This window comes from Melanotaenia boesemani, chromosome 21, assembly GCF_017639745.1.
Source record: "Melanotaenia boesemani isolate fMelBoe1 chromosome 21, fMelBoe1.pri, whole genome shotgun sequence".
Lineage (NCBI taxonomy): Eukaryota > Metazoa > Chordata > Actinopteri > Atheriniformes > Melanotaeniidae > Melanotaenia > Melanotaenia boesemani.
The window spans coordinates 7,047,487-7,064,423 of NC_055702.1; the positions used below are offsets into that span (position 1 = coordinate 7,047,487).

The window sequence follows — 16,937 nt, forward strand, 5'->3', positions numbered from 1 at the left end:
TAGTTCCATGTATGAAAAATGCCGAAGATAACACTGTTTGAAAGCAATAAAATGATATTTTTTCACCAATGAGGTGATGATTCCCAAATAGCTATTAGTGGAAAACTTTGCATATCTCTGGCGTGCTGTGTCTTAAAAAATGAGGAACCTTGACAAGTGAATGATAAAAAAAAAATTTTTTGCCTTATACTGTGCACCTCATGATCACTGAGTAGAAGTGTCCCAACATTAATGAATTAAGACAAAAAAAAAAAAAAAAAAACAGAACTAGTTCAAATACACATCCCATATGAAATCGGTCCTGTGATGACACATCAATAAATATTACATTGTCAGACTCCTGTTTCAGACACATCTATCTTTAGGTTCTTAACTCCATTTGCCAATTTCTCAGTTCCCGTCTCCCAGGTTTAGCAGGTTATCATAATTACATGGGCTGGCTGATCTCTCTCATTCCAGTGCAAGAGCTGTGAATCAGTAAAGAGGACTGACAGACAAAATTATCAGTCCAAAACCAAACCTGACATTTATGCAACAGATAAAGATACTAAGATAAGACTAAGATTTATGATCAGAAAGAAATTGTGATTGTTTTCAGAGCAGTTACAGTGCTCCAATGTGAAACATTTGATCCTTATCTCAAAGGAAAAGTCTGATATTTTGAGAAAATGCCATTTAATTCTTGATGAGAAGAAGAAGAGCCAGTAAAACTACCACAGTGGTATTAGTCTTCTCACTAATCCTGTGACAAGAAGAAAATTTGCAGTGGCCTATTTGCCCAAAATTGATGCACAACTATATACAACTAATTTACAACTATGAGACATGTCTTAACATAAAGTAAAATACAATGAGAAAGCAAGAAAGAAAACAACTTTAAACATTCGGTTTGGTAAAAATTCAAACGAAAAAGATAGTACAAACAGAAAAGTACTGCATCAAATCATGTGTTTATCCTCAAAAATGCATCCACATTTTCTCCATATGGTGGCATGCTGATGGACCAACATGATTACCTCTACATCAATTACTATTTAATCTGATATCAAATGACTCCTTTACACCCGGCAAGTCCCTCTGCCACCTGAGCTGTGCTCACTCAGCTGTCTGAGTTTGTTCCCTCAGCGGCAGCATGCTTACTTGAGCCGGATCTTAGCACATACTCAAGGTCAAAACCACTGTTTGGGGGCTTAGGTAATCTGATTTAAATAGAAACCTGCCTTCTGTGATCCATTCAAGTACAATATTTGCCTTTATCTCAATGCAAATAGTTTGCATCTGTAAGGTAAACGTACCATGGAATAAAGGTGGAGGGTGGAGAGAGTGAGATGCAAGAAAACCACAATCATTTTGGCAAGCTGTAGTCGACACAATACTTACGTTGATGCTTGACAATGAGCCATTTCCTTTTTATTTCTATGAATAACCTAACAGGAAATTGTTTTGGCTCCAGTAATTAAATATGATCCTGAAATAATGCCTGAGAGTGATCATGTGTGACCTTGTAATGTGAGGCCAAGAAAAAAAGGTCAGGGACAAAGTTTTCATGCTCAAGACACTTACAGTTCCTTTCAAACCATTACAAAGTATGGAAGGCTTTGTAATAGTGTATAGGTTTAAAAAAAAGCTCTTACAGATAATGATGATCTTTCTGTCAGCACGCATCACCATGTGCTGCTCAAGATACTGTTTACCTTGCAGTTTCCAAATGTGTCCAAGCAGCAGAAGTCCTAAAATATGCTCTCAATTCTGCTCTTCTGCATTCAAATGTTCATATAATATATACTGTCACGGCCCCTGGTGGAAAAAAGTTGGTTGTTCTTGGTAAACTTCAGCTGAGGGATTAATAATAGGTTGCTAAGACATGCCATCCACAAAACCTCCTGGTACTATAATAAGCAAATGGCAAGATTTAGAAAGATTTTACAAAAGAGTGTCAGCTTTTCAGCCTCACAGTCATTAGCTTAGGTTTTGAATGTGTAGTCGAGCAGCAAATATTTTTTTCTGCAAAGCCTTCATGCCTTCAGATGTATTACTCAAACCTAGCTTTGGTTTAAATGCTTTAGATTTAAGTTATTAGAAAAGAATGGATTGATGGACTCACCACAAGATTTCCAATGACCATGACCATCATGAAGACGATGAAACACATGGCAGGTCCAGCCACCTCCATGCAGTCCCACATGGTCTCGATCCACTCCCCGCACAGGATGCGAAACACGATGAGGAACGAGTGGAAGAAGTCGTTCATGTGCCAGCGTGGTAGCTCGCAGTCTGCTGATATCTTGCACACACAGTCCTTGTAGCTCTTTCCAAAGAGCTGCATGCCCACAACAGCAAAAATGAAGACGATGATGGCCAGCACCAAAGTCAGGTTGCCTAAAGCTCCTACTGAGTTACCAATGATTTTGATCAGCATGTTGAGTGTTGGCCAGGACTTTGCCAACTTGAAGACACGAAGCTGTCTCCCACATAGGACAGAAACAAACAAAGGTAGTAAATAAAACATAGTAACTTTCACCTTGGTCAGTAGATACTAAATTCATTGCATCTTACCAGACGGAAGGACCTAAGGACTGACAGGCCCTGGACGTTTGCCAGCCCTAACTCCACCAGACTTAGAGTCACAATGATGCTATCGAAAATGTTCCATCCAACTTGAAAGTAGTAGTAGGGATCCATGGCGATAAGTTTAAAGAACATTTCCGCTGTGAAAATCCCAGTGAAAACCTTAAAGAATAAATATTTCCTTTCACTAAAACTGGCATATTTAGGTCAGAAATGCTGTAATGTTTCACTGCTACAATTTAAATTAATATTCACCAGATTCCCCACTGAGAGCATGTGGTCAAACTCCGGTGTCATGGGGTAGTGCTCCATGGCCATGAAGAGGGTGTTGAGCACAATGCAGATTGTAATAGCCAAGTCAACAAAGGGGTCCATGACAACAAAGTGTACCCACTTTTTAAAGACAATCCAGGGCTCACAACAGTTCCACTTCAAAAAGGTATCTGCAAATTTGTACCAGCAAGGCGGACATGGCCTCTGAGCCTCCTCCAACTCTAGACAAACACAGTCAAAAGGAAAAAAAGTCAAATCAACAATGACAGAGTAGGAAGAGGGCAGTTTTCAACCTTATTAGATTATTATCCATTTCTATAGATGACCTGATAACATATCTTTATAAGTTTATTACAACAGCTTATGTGTGGCATTAAAATTCATGCCTTTGCTATTTCACATCGTACTTGGCTGAAATAGCCCCAGCTTTACACCATGAGGGCATGACACTGAATGTTAACAGGGATGACTGCTACACACAATATGATTAGCATGACTCTGTGAAGCTCAAGACAATACTACTGCACTGGCCTTTGGATATATTTGTGTCCACTGTTAATGACTGCTCGATAATCTAAGCAAATACAGCTCACATTAAAGAATCTAATACTAAGCCTTGTGCATTTCTTCATCTCATGGCGGGACGTATGTACTACTCCATTTATCCACCATTCTTAAACAGGCTTTATGTTGCTCGATCAGCAGCTCGTCTGACTTTAATCAATGACAGAAAATTCATCCAGTGCATTCTCAGATTTTGGCATTTGGTTTTATTTTAGTTGAGTGTTTTTCTTCATCTGCATTTTACCTTCCATGGCAGTCGTTGTGAGCACAGTTGCAACACTGGCAGATCTCTGTGTCAGGCCTGGTTCATCCGGATGAAGCCTGCTGTGCACAGAGTCCAATGGCTTCTCTTTGAGTTCATAATCTGTGGCAGACTATAGAACATGTTTAGAACAATTCTTTGAATACACATGAATCAAACGATAAAATGTCAAACAGACTTGAAAAAAGATCTCTTTTTATAAATGGTCTTCTCTAATCAAGCTAGTTGAGGTTAAACCAACTAACCTCATCCATGGTGGGTGCTCTGACCATCACATGGGGGACAATTCTCCCATTACAGTCTTTGACAACCTCACAACCTTGTTTAACATTCTGTTCATCATCTGCCATCTCAGATGCTGTGTGATGGCTAAGTGACTTCTTACTGGTCAGAGTTGCTTGGCTTCCAAGAGCTTGAGCCTGTTTGGAATTAAGAATAATTTTCAATTGTACAAGTCCAGTTCCTTTTTTCCCTATGAAACAACAAAAACTTAAATCTGTAAATGACCAATTTCTCTAAACCATTATTTAACTTAAAAAGACTTCTTTGTAAAAAGAGAATTTAAACTAATCTTGAATTTTCTGCTAGCAATGTACTCAATGAAAATAGTTAGAAAAGAGGAAAGACAGGAAACTTTATGAATTTTAAAATAACAGCATACTGAAAGATTCTACAATCATCAGATTAATTGCTGACAGCAAGGGTGTCAAGATTGGGTATAAAAGTCAATGAGATCATCCTGATGCTTTTGTCTATAAACATCTACCGTGCCTAATTATGTAAAATAATTTAGAGAGCCTCAGTGTATGAAGGCCAGAAACCTTACAGGAGATGTCTGGACATGATCTCAGATTTGCAGAAAGACACTGGATGTGTATTATGGAGTGATATGGGTCTGCCTTTTGGGAAGACAGATGGAGTATACTAAAGGTGTCAGAATGAGAAAGATCATCAAGCTATTGCCTGAAAGGTGAAAAACATTGTTAATAATGATATAAGGGTGCATCGGTGTCTGCAGAGTACCACTGATAGAATGGTATACAACCTATAGTGTATAATTCACGTTATCGTTTTACTACAAAGTAATGACTTTCCTGCATTCCAGACCTGCCTTTATAAACATGCCACACATTTTCAGCTTAAGATAAAGAGGGACATCAGACAACCACCACCACAGGTTGTCAAGCAGTTGAAATCTTGTAATGAACAAGAATTTACAAAGATTAATTTTCCAAAACTCCAATATAATATTAAACATTTCTTTATTATAACATTTTGCTGTATTGCTGGCATGAAAATATAAGTGTGTTTAAATTTTCTAAATAAGATGTTTGATGGTTAAGACACTGACAATTTTGTTAATACTTGTGTCTGATAAAACTAACAAAAAGAAAAATCACGTGTCTTTCACCTTTCAAAACAAGCTCATTTGCTGTGAATTGTTATGATAATGCAATTTTTGTGTCAATACAATGGCTGCAGTACATTAACTTTGGCAGAGAGGTTGGCACTTGACTAGTTTAGAGGCTTAAACTTGTGATAGAGGCTGCTTTTAGGGACATAATGAGATATGTCATGTTAAGGTATACTGTTATGTACATATAACAATCACTAGGCAAGCGATTGCTGCAATAATAAACATTAAGAGAGGAGTTTTGTCACAGAATGAGTATACTAATGATTCAGGGACTGACACAGATTGGTGCAAGTTCATAGACTCTCTTACCTGTTCTTGATTCCTGAGTTGCTCTAGCAGCCGCTGAAACTCCTCCTCTTTTTCGATGGCCTCTTGCTGAGTTGCTTGATTCTGTTCATCATAAGCCATGGCTACCACAGCCAGGATCAGGTTGATGAGGTAGAAGGATCCCAGAAAGATAATCACCACAAAGAACAGCATGTATGTCTTTCCAGCTGCCCGTAAAATCTGTGTTAGGAGCAAAAAAGAAGCTACGAAAACTTAGCACAAATTCCTACATATAATTTTGATTTTAACTTGCATAAGTCCAAAGTTTGAAGCCATAAACAGAAATACATTAAGTAAAAAGAATTTCCAACCAGTTGGAAAAGATTCTCCCAGAAGTCCTGGGTCATGAGCCTGAAGAGGGCAAGGAAGGCCCAGCCAAAAGAGTCAAAACTGGTGTAGCCATAGTTAGGGTTCCTCCCTGCCTTCATGCATGTGTATCCTTCTGGGCACTTTCTATTAACAGAGAAGAAAAGTCAGCCAACTGCAACTGCTCTACCAATTTCAAAGTCCTCCCAGTACATTTCTCCATCTCATTCAGCATCAACAGTAATAAGACTTATTCTAAAAGAGGCTCATCATTACACTGCAATGTTTACAGGTTTGAGAAAGCACAACACATAACATGCAGCATTTTGTGGATCATACATACCCAGCATCAGAGCTGTTACCACAAAGCAGAGCATCCAGGCTGCCTTCCAGATAATAGTGATTGTCTACAGCCAAATAAAAAAAAATTTAAAAACTACATTTAATTCACTGGGGAAATACCACCATAAAATAAGAGATGAAGTAAATACTAAACATACCTGTGTTTTCAATATATTCAGTAAAATTGAAGGTACTGTTGGAGTATGATGTATTACTGACACTGATGGTGTTGTTGAAGTTCATTGTATCATTAAATGTAGACGAGGTGTTAAAAAATTCAGCTGTGGTTTCATTCATCAGGATGGGCCATCGCACACATTTTTGACGAAGGTTCCCCATGAAAAGCTGAAGACCAACAAGGGCAAAAACTGCAAGGGCAAAGACGGTCAGAACCATGACGTCCCCCATTTTCTTCACTGACTGGATCAAAGCGCCCACAATTGTTTTCAAACCTGACAATAAACAATTCAAGTGTCAGTAAAGGTCTATTAAGAACAAATAAAAAAAATCCTATGTATTCTATCTGCTGATTTTACCATGCAATGTTTATAAAAACAAAGTCATCTAGTGTCAGATTTTCAGCAGATGTTTGCAGTGGAAATGCTATAAGATGCAATACCACTGATGACCAGCAGAGGGTAATTACACAATTTTCTCCACAGACTCCCATTTAAACATCACCACCATAATCATCAGTGGAGCACTAGCTCAGATCTGTGTACTGACAATCCTGTAATTAATAAGTATGAAGCCTCAAAAATAAATACTCTTCTCCTATAAGGTTGCCCCACATTCCTGTTTAAATGTCAGTAACTTATGGCTCAAAACAAAAATGGCAGTGGATGAATGAAGGACTTGAGACTTTAAAATGTAATTTACAAATTGATAGATGACATCAAAATGGCTATTACCATCTATTATAAACAGAGTGAGTGTTATCTGTTAATATTATCGCAATGACACTGCAACAATAGATAACTTAACTGAAAACCCACTGAAATATTCAGCCTCACAACTACAAAACAAACAAAAAAATATTAGAAAAAAAAGGAGTACCAGGAATCACAGTGATTGTTTTCAGGGCTCGAAGTACACGAAATGTTCTGAGGGCTGACACATTGCCAAGGTCAACAAACTCAGTGATGTAACTGGAAGAACATAAAAATAATCGTTTAAACGCAGAAAATGGCGGATTAATCATGTTTCTGTTCATATAAACTGCAGCGTGAGAAGCGTAAATTAAAAAAAGAAAAAGAATCCTGCACAATATCAGCTTTGAAAAATGGCACCCTCTGTTCATGCTCTCATTTGAACACTTTAGAATAACAAATATTAAAAGTACACTCATACTTACGCCATGCTGATCACCATGAAATCCAACCAATTCCATGGATCTCGAAGGAATGTAAAAGATCCAACACAGAAACCTCGAGATAACACTTTAACTGTTGCCTCAAAAGTATAAATACCAGTGAAAACATACCTGGAAAGAAATAATCATAAATGAATCTGAAAAAATAGCATAAACTCTAATGGTAGAATTATGTAAAACAATAAATAAATAAAGTAACAAATTTACTCACTCGACAGTTTTACTCCATGCTGGTGGATTACTCATCGTCATGAACACACAATTCGATAGAATGGTAATCATGATGAACATGCTAAATAATTTGAGTCAGGATTAAGGAAAATGACCAATTTCTTCTGTAAATCAGCATTGTAAATAATGATGTTATATTATCAATATCATGATAATTTGTAATATATAGAATCATTGTTGGCCAATATCACAAATTTGAGCAAGTTTACAAAGTGCTTTACATAATTTTTTTTGGCACATTAAAAACAAGTTTTCACACACCCAAGTATAAAAACACACACCTGATCATACTTTTTAAAATGCACTCATGCATGTGCACGCACACACACACACACACACACACACACACACACACACACACACACACACACACACACACACACACAACATGCATGCACCCACCCCACAACCACAAACACCCTTCCATCCTATTTTGACTCTAACCTCTACATTCTGTCTCTAACTGCATATTAATAAGGAAATTACCATCTGGCTTATCACTGCTGGGATGAAACCATATCTTGGGGATCTGTTCACACCAGGCGCCAGACCACTCATGACCACAGAGGCTGCTGCCACTAGAAACCACTCAGATCATGGCAGGATAGGGTCTACAACACAGCCATAGGGCTGCACTGCAGGACCCCCATAGCCACCCAGACAAGGGTGATCACCATGGCAACAACCCTGCAGATCAAATTGGGCACAGTCCCCAGCACGAAGGATCTTGGCTGACTGATCACTGAATTGATGTATCTTCGCTACCAATCAAAAGTTTGGAAACATTTTCCATTTAAATCTATTGGGAAAGTGTGTCCAAACTGTTGACTGGTAGTGTATGTATATATACACCACTATTGCAAATACACTGACTGAGTCATAAGTTTGGGCAAATGTAATTAAAGGATATGAATGTATGAGAATTTTGATGGCTCCTCTCCTGATCACACTGAAGGGGCTCAGAATGTAACAAGCTGGTTCAGCATTGAACCTGTAGATTGTGTTTCCTTTGCTGATCACAACGAATGTCTGAAAAACAAAGAGATTATTTCTTAAATCTTCCCTAAACAGCATTTCAATAAATACTAAGCAATGTCAAGTTTTGAAATACAATGAAATTAAATGCAACACATGCAAGTGAAATCATATCACTGCAATTACAGAAATGTACATTAACAAATATGTCATATTTAAAGGCTATGCAAGGACAAAGTTAAGCTCATCAAACACTACATGTGGACATGGTGTGTTTTAGCTGTGATAAGCTCAAGCTGACTTTCTGTGATTTGTAGAAGGAATCCAGGTCCTCCAGAGGCGTGTTGAGCAGCTCTGGTGGAGGGTCTCCATAGATCAAGGGCAGATTCTTTCCAGCTTCCAGATCAGCATGGGGCACCGCCAGTTCTTCTTCATTGTGGTCTTTTACCTCCGCTGCCTTCTGTCTTTCAGCCTCGAGCCTCTCGATCTCCACCAATGATTCACGAGTGAAAGGGCGGAAGAATTTGACGCCTGGGGGAGGGAGCAAGGACGCCATCTTTGCATTGCAAAGAGATACCACCACACTGGGGTTTCCCTAGAAGGAGCTGGAGGAAGAATGATGGTAAAGACATAAAATATAATAACAAATTGAAATGTGTTTTGGGATTTTATTTAAGACTTTTCAATTATTTAATTGAATACTATTCAATTATCTTATACAAAAAGTCTACCTGTGTGCAAACTAAGAGTCATTGTTGCATGTTGTAAGAGTCCTCCTCATTCTGCCAGCACATACCGTCAATTGTATGAGCCCTTAAAGTCACAGCACAACTAAACTATGGGGCACCACCCACAAACAGTACGATAAAAACCAAAGAGCTGTCCAGTCAGATGAAGTTATTGAGAGTGCTATTGAAGCCATTTTTAGAAAAATGGACAGAATATCAGATTAAACAAAGACCAGATATTATGGTACAATGCACAAATCTCAGAGTGCAGGTAATAATGCTAAAAGCAACATTAAAATCACCGTCTGAAAACACAGTTCATCTCTGCGTCTACAACTGGAAGTTTAAATTCTGTCACGCAGAGAAAAACAGAATGAACCTTTAATGTTCGTACTGAGAAAAAAGGTAAAAAAAAATGGTTGGCTTATTTTTTCTAAAGCCCTGGGCAAGGATGTGTTTATCTGTTAATCTGGAATTGTGTAAACTACAACTGACACAAACTCTGTGTTAATGTCGTTTCTATATAGTTTTGGTAAAAGTGGGTTGTGACAGCAAGCAGGTGCTAGTCGTTGTATCGTGTATTGTCCTTCATTTATATATAGTGTTACACAGGTTGGTTAGAAGGAAACTGCTTTCTGGAGAAGCTGCCGACACTAAAAACCTGGAGTGATGTAATGAGGGGGCGCATGTACACAGACTGTGCTAAAAGTTTATGTGTCCACGCATATCCTGCATGCTGGTTATAATCACAGGTCTTAGTTGCTTTAATGCCATTGCAAACAACCTCAGCCTCTCTCATTCCCACCCGCTGCTCCACATCTCTGCAGCACATAAAAGTGGCATGATGGCAACAAAATGACTAGACACACTTAGGATGAGTTTCAGCTTTCCTACTGCTTTAAAGAAATCATGATGCTCCACATCATGATCCAAGTGGCATTTACAACCATCACATTTTTAATCTACAACTACAAATCAGAAAAGATTGGGGCAGAATGGGTTTGACATTTACTTCTTTGCAGACATTGCGAACCCAAGAAATTTCTGTTTTTATTGATCTTGTAAATGTCATTTAATTTGATAATATGCAACAGCTGTTGCATTTCAAGCCTGTAAAATACTCCTAAACTGTTGGGACAATAAAGATATTCGTAGTGTGACCATCCCTTTAACATCAGTTAAAATGAGTTTTGGCATTGAGGATACCAATTAAGGATACCAACAATTAAGGTCTGTGGGGTTAGGGGTTAGGGTTTTTTTTTTTTTTAAAGGGTATCAAGGGGATAATATTTGTAAGAATTGCAGCTTTTTATTATTATTATTTTCTATTTTAAATTTGTTATGCTTTTAAGGGATATAAAAATCAAAATTTCTAAAAAATAAAACCACTGCTCCCAATTTTATTTAATTTAAGAAGGTCGCTGGGTCGAGTCTTGGGTGGGGAGGGGTTTGAACAGTGGCCTTCTTGTGTAAAGTCTGCACGTTCTCCCCATGTATGTGTGGGTTGAAATCAGGGTACTCCAGCTTCCTCCCACCATCCAACGACATGCATGGTTAATTGGTCACCCTGAATTGGTATAGAAAACAGAAAATTATTAGATTTTTTTTTTTATCTATTAAGGCATGCATTTTTTTTACACCATCCCAAATTTTTTCTGATTTAATTTAACAAGACAAAACTGTCACTAAAAAATAATGGCAAACGAGTTACATTTATACGTGTGTGCCTTTTTAATTACCACTATTGCACAATAATCTGCACAACAATAATCTTAATAGGGTAAATAATCAACTAAGCAATCTTTACATCAAGTTCACTGGGAAAATGTTCTTATCAGAAAGCAAAAATGAAAATATACACTGCTCTTCATAAACAACAGAAAAAATAAATTAGTTGTTCAAAGACAAGCGTTCTAGACTTCGCACCCATCAGTCGACATGATGGGCCAGACAGACTGATGTAAAGTGATATCTGCTGATCAAACATGGATGTAGGATGATATTCACTCAAACCGCCTCACATGAACATAAAATTCTGCATCCACACGCCTGTGAAGAGACCCTTGCGCTCACAGAGATACGGTGGCTGCACAGCTGCTACAGGCAATCAAGATGGAGCATCGTGTTACAGAAGCCCGATGACTCTGCTCATTCCTCCCTGACCGAGTCTTTGCTCTGTGCCTCACATCCCTCCGATAAACAGGACAGCAGGCCAACCTATCCTTCTGAGCTGACTCCTCTCGCCACTACCTTATATTTTACATGGGGCCCCAGACTCCCTAAGCTCCAGCCTATGCACCCTTACCCATTCTTCACAGCCTTAAACCTTAACCTTAAACCTATCACTCATCTAAACTACCATGCTCATTACTTAAACACACAGACTCTGCCTCTTACCATAACACCACTACACTGATTTGCATGTCTCTTATTTAGCTAAAATAAAAAAAACAACAACAACAGATTTGTTTGTGTTCAAAAGCAACCTGTGGAGCTTGCTTTACTTCTCCCCTCACAGTCCCTTCCAGGCACCCTTTCATCATCCCACTTTGTAACCCCCATTCTGGGAGCTGTGGCCCCCGCTGCTCTTCAGCCATGAGCCAACCTTAAAATACACATCCTGAGAATGGATGCGTTTCTCCACGTCTTATGGGGAACATTTACTGATTGTATTACATCATGCTGCTCCTACTGAAGCCATCAAATATCTCTTTTTAAAGAAGCTTGGTCCCTCAACTGAAAACTTGCCAATCTCAAAAAAGTCTCCTTAAGTAGGCTGTTACCCTGTCTCGTATGTCACTTAAGTAAACGATATGTTTTGGCACCATGTTAAGTTTTCTTGCTACGTTTATCAGCATGTGTTCGACAACATCAAAGACGCACAAATACAGCCAGGACAGCAATATTCAGCAGTGCTAAAAGAAACGTTCAGTGCTGGTTCAGTCTTTGGGAAAAAGCTAAAATAGTCATGTAATAGAAAATTCTGTATATCCAGGAAAACAATCATATAAAGCAACACCATGATTCCATCCTAATTTAAAAGAAGACTGACACTGACTTTGAGTTATCAAGTAGTTTAAAAAAAAAGGGGGGTCATACAATGTCATTATATGGGAAGCTGTTTGGATTCAGAAGGTAAACATAGTGGAAATGGTTGATGCACAGCAAAATGGGAAACCAGACTAATTTATTTCATCACCTGAAAAGGTAACCACAGTTACAGATTTTAGTTTTGCATTCATAGGTTTTGTTTAATTACAATGGAGGGTAACTTGTATTGTTTCTAATTTATACAATCAGATGTTTACATTGAGTCACTATTTTAAAGTTGTACTATTTGTTTTATGTTGGAGGCATTGTGGGTGTATTTTTGAGATTGACAGCATTAAGTTATATTGTGATCATGATCCAGATCGGTCATTATAAAAATCATGTCATGATTATGTAACTATTGTAGTACGAGTGAGAAGCATGGAGCACAAATAATCTTCTGATAGATCTATATGTCAGCACACTTCTACTGATAAAGACACGTTACTGTAGCCTTTTTCCCCTTAAAAGGTACAGTGTGTTAAAAATAAGCACTATGTAAGTGTAAAGATGTTCATAGCACATTGTGAATGGACGGTGGCCATCAGTGGTCAAAATTCTTCCAGACAAACATGTTTTCATCTGCAAGTGGCTCAAGCGGCCTTTGGTGCAGCAGTAACTGCACTACAGGTAACTATGTCAACACTGTGTATAGGGCTGCAACTAATGACTATTCTGATGGTCGATTAGTCACCGACTATTAAAATGACTTGTCGACCAATCGGATTATGTATCTCATGATTATTATAAATGGCTCTTATTTCACTATTCAGCTTTGAAATCTTGCATGAGGTTGTTAAGTAAGTCCGACGTGCCTCCTCTTTAAGTGTTCGAACATTGCAGACGTACATCCGTTGTACGAAAGGTCCGCTTTACAAATCTCACATGTATTTAATTTATTTTAGAAGTTTAACGTGAAGTTATTCCAGACTTTTGACGTCCTCTGCCACCATTTTGCTCCCTAGTCCGCCGCCATATTTTTCCCCTGGCGGACTTTATTGCGCATGTGCAACTCTCAGCAGAGGTAAAAAAAAAGAAGACGATGGCTGTGTCTGAATGTCCACCCTACTCCCTAACCCCTCGTTCACTACATAGGGTTGCACTATATAACACACTACATAGTGACTCATTCTCTTGGCAATTCGGACACGAAGCTGCTTATTTTTTCGTCACCACAAACCATCGTTAAAAATTGTGAATCATTTCATCACTACTTAACTAAAAAAGTTATCTGAATGACATTGTCTGTAAAAATTGGAAGAAAATTGTGTCTTTGGTGGAATGGCTATCAACTTACTGACATCTGAAATGCAGCAAGGGGTCTCAACCGGATATTGTGTTTTCTTGTCAAGGATCCCAGCTTTGCTGGTTTCAAACCACTGGCATAATCTGTGTTGTATATTCCACTATGTGCAAGCATAACTGTAATCATCTGGAAGGTCCTTCTTACCTACTTAGTTTGAGACTCTCCAACAGAGGTTTCATTTTGAGAGTCAAGCCAAAGACAGCTGACCGAGCTCAGTCAGTGACAAACTGAGGAAGAGGGAGGGAATGTTCGATTTCAGAAGCCTTCCCCGACAGTAATATATATATCAGCTTGCATGTCAGTGAAGGCCATGTGACCTGTGACATTCCGGCTGGGGATATAGAGAGGGTAATGTAGACACCCCTTCGTTACACTAGCCCACCGCGGAATGTGAATGCCAATATTCACCTCCGGAAACAAGCCCAACTAGCTTTTGGCTTTTGTCACAAGGGCAGCCTGAGTTCATACAGAAAGAGAGAGTGTTCTCAGAGACATGATTCTCTTGAATCAAGCACTGAGATTGCCTAATGTCATCATAAGAATAGCAATTAGACCTTTGGAGATCAGAGCATTCCACTTGAGAAAATATTTACACCATTCCTTGGTTAACGCAGAGATTTAAACAAATATTTAAATCACTTTCAATGACTTGTTGGTTTAACTCTGAAGCCCTGAAGATGTTTGGCGTTGAAACACATATAGCACAATGTGTCACTAATGGAAATCTAGCTGAGGTGTAAATGATAGACTTGCTAAACAAACAAGGGCTTTTATCCATGCGTCCTTTGGCATTTGCCATGCTCCTGTTCCTTGTTTTCTCACGGGGTCAAATCCCAACACTGTTGCATACGTTCTCGCAGCTTGCTTCGACACCCTGTCACCCACCAGTTTACTCTGTATTTCAAACCCCACAGGGAACAGCATGAAAACACTCCACCTGTTGCTACTTCCCATCATGTCATTGTATGCTACAACAAGACCAAATTCATAAATGCCTGCTCAAGTCAATCAGGACTAATAATAATCACCTCATATTACTCAGAGTCAGACCCTTTGAATATTATTTTGATGTCTTTATCAGATGTGTGCACAGCAGACTCAGTTGCACTTCATCGCTACGCACATTGTGTTGCTGCCAAGAGTACAGCTGCTGTTATTTGCAATCTACCTCTATCACGTGTATACAGGAGCTGAGAAGATCTAGTGTAAGCCAGATGTCACTAACAAAGATTTATAGATCTACAGATTAATACATTCTGTATTTTATTAAATAACATAACAATGCTAACTAATCATTACTAATAGAATATGATCTTTTACATACAAAGAATTTTGGAAGAACAAGACTAGTGTTTTTTAATGAAGCCTACAACTTTCTAGAAAGATTTCTGCTGTCTTAAACTGACCCATTTGGCCTTTACATATTGCACAGAAATCTGAGCAGATAAATCTGTGGAAGTGATATGGAGAATATTCCATCCAGCTCATGAGGGACCGGGGGGTGCTATTATCATATTCATAACACCAGTCCAGGCCTTAAAAACACAGATGTCCATGAAGAAATTGCTAGTTTAAAATATCTGCGATATAAAAATCTTTATTTCTTTCAATGTGCTATGTTTATGGTACATTAATACATAAGATGCTATACTTTCGGGGGGAAGTAGTTTTACTTTACTTCACCTTTTTAACACTGGAAAATACTGGCTAAGTCCTGGCCAAGCAGTCATATGGGTTCACTTGGTGAAAGAAACTCAAAACCGACACCTTCTGTGTCCAAGAATATGAGATGCAAGACACCCAGACACACACGGGCACAGGAAGACAACAAAAAAATCCAAGTAATTACACCAACGCATGGAATAAATCTCAAAAACATCTAAAATTAATGACACAGGAATGTCAGTAGAGGAAGCAGCAAAGAAGGGAGCTTGCTGGTTTATACATTAAATATTTAAAGCCAATTCATAGAATATACAAAGAAAAGGCACATTACACATTAAAACACCACTTAATGGCCCCAATTCATGCCCAACTACTGGGCCTGCTCTGTGGGAGTCCATCTATTATAGAACACCTGCCTAAATGTCCTCCATGGTGTCCAAAGATCTGATTTTCCCATGTAGAGTCAGACTGCATACTCCATAGTCTCACATCATCGATAGGGGCAACATGGATTAACGGCAGGTGTGAGCAGCCACAGCATCACAGTATCCTGCCCATCTGCCATGAACACATGGGCTAAATATAAAACCTTGCCCCCTTTGAGAGGAGGAATAATGGAGGGTGAGAAGGCTGCAAAGTGTCCACATTGGACATCAAAGCCTTGCACTCTTAAGGGAGAAGAAGAGGGTCTTATGTTGATGTTCAGTAACAGTTTTCCCTATCAGATATTTAACATACTGTCTTTAGTGGATTAAAACAACTATTTAAAATTTAAAATACAAAAACCATCAACATCCTATTTTTTCTGATTAAAATAGAGGCTATAATTTTCTGTCAGGTCAACAAATTAATTCAAGTACCAAGAAAATGCCTTTTATTTTAGGCCACAGCAAACAACGACAGCTTTCAAACTATAAAATTGTTCAAATCAGCCTGTCATTACTTCAATTTTTGGCAAAAATCTGCCGCTTTACCCTTAAAAGAAGAGGGGGGGAATCTAACCTTTGTGCTACAGAAAGCAGCCTGCCACCTTAAAACCTTGGAAGACACCAAATTAGTCCGTTTCATTCCAAGAAAGGGACACGTAAAAATAAACTCACCAGCCGAGCACCAAAACGTAAATAATCATCAACGCCATAACAAGCTTGCAAGTGAAACCCCTTGATTCTGCAGCCTGAAAGGGAACTTTTCTACCCGCAAGTTCACGTAGCAGCCATTGTGGATGACAGCAGCGGGCAGGTGGCGTGTTACCTTGCCTTGCACGATGACAATATTTCCACAGAATCCTAGACACTTAGGGGGGGAAATAATAATAAAACCGTCTTCTGTTAAGTCCAACACCGACGTAATTCTCCCCTCCTGGCAGCCGGCGCGAGGCTGCAGGACAGCTGTTGCTGACGCAGTGTGGAGTTCTGCAGTGAAACTGGAGGAGTCGCTCCAGGTAGGATCAGATCAGACCTTTGACACTTTGGCGGCGAAATCGCCTCCCGTTCCCACACAGCTGGTGGCTC

The 16,937-nt window shown here is 38.9% G+C and overlaps 1 protein-coding gene across 1 annotated transcript in view; it reads right to left on the reverse strand.

Moving 5' to 3' along the window:
- The window catches only part of scn4aa (sodium channel, voltage-gated, type IV, alpha, a), a 33,097-nt gene extending 16,160 nt beyond the window's left edge, over positions 1-16,937 (reverse strand). Inside the window, exons 1-15 of the mRNA XM_041974313.1 lie at positions 16,678-16,937; positions 8,939-9,242; positions 8,573-8,691; positions 7,643-7,732; positions 7,414-7,542; positions 7,116-7,207; positions 6,218-6,511; positions 6,061-6,124; positions 5,723-5,864; positions 5,394-5,591; positions 3,913-4,086; positions 3,650-3,779; positions 2,824-3,062; positions 2,557-2,730; positions 2,105-2,461 (exon numbers count right to left, since the gene is read on the reverse strand). Coding sequence (XP_041830247.1) covers positions 2,105-2,461; positions 2,557-2,730; positions 2,824-3,062; positions 3,650-3,779; positions 3,913-4,086; positions 5,394-5,591; positions 5,723-5,864; positions 6,061-6,124; positions 6,218-6,511; positions 7,116-7,207; positions 7,414-7,542; positions 7,643-7,732; positions 8,573-8,691; positions 8,939-9,193 — 2,457 coding nt within the window. The 5' untranslated portion in view covers positions 9,194-9,242; positions 16,678-16,937. The remainder of the gene's footprint in view (positions 1-2,104; positions 2,462-2,556; positions 2,731-2,823; positions 3,063-3,649; positions 3,780-3,912; positions 4,087-5,393; positions 5,592-5,722; positions 5,865-6,060; positions 6,125-6,217; positions 6,512-7,115; positions 7,208-7,413; positions 7,543-7,642; positions 7,733-8,572; positions 8,692-8,938; positions 9,243-16,677) is intronic.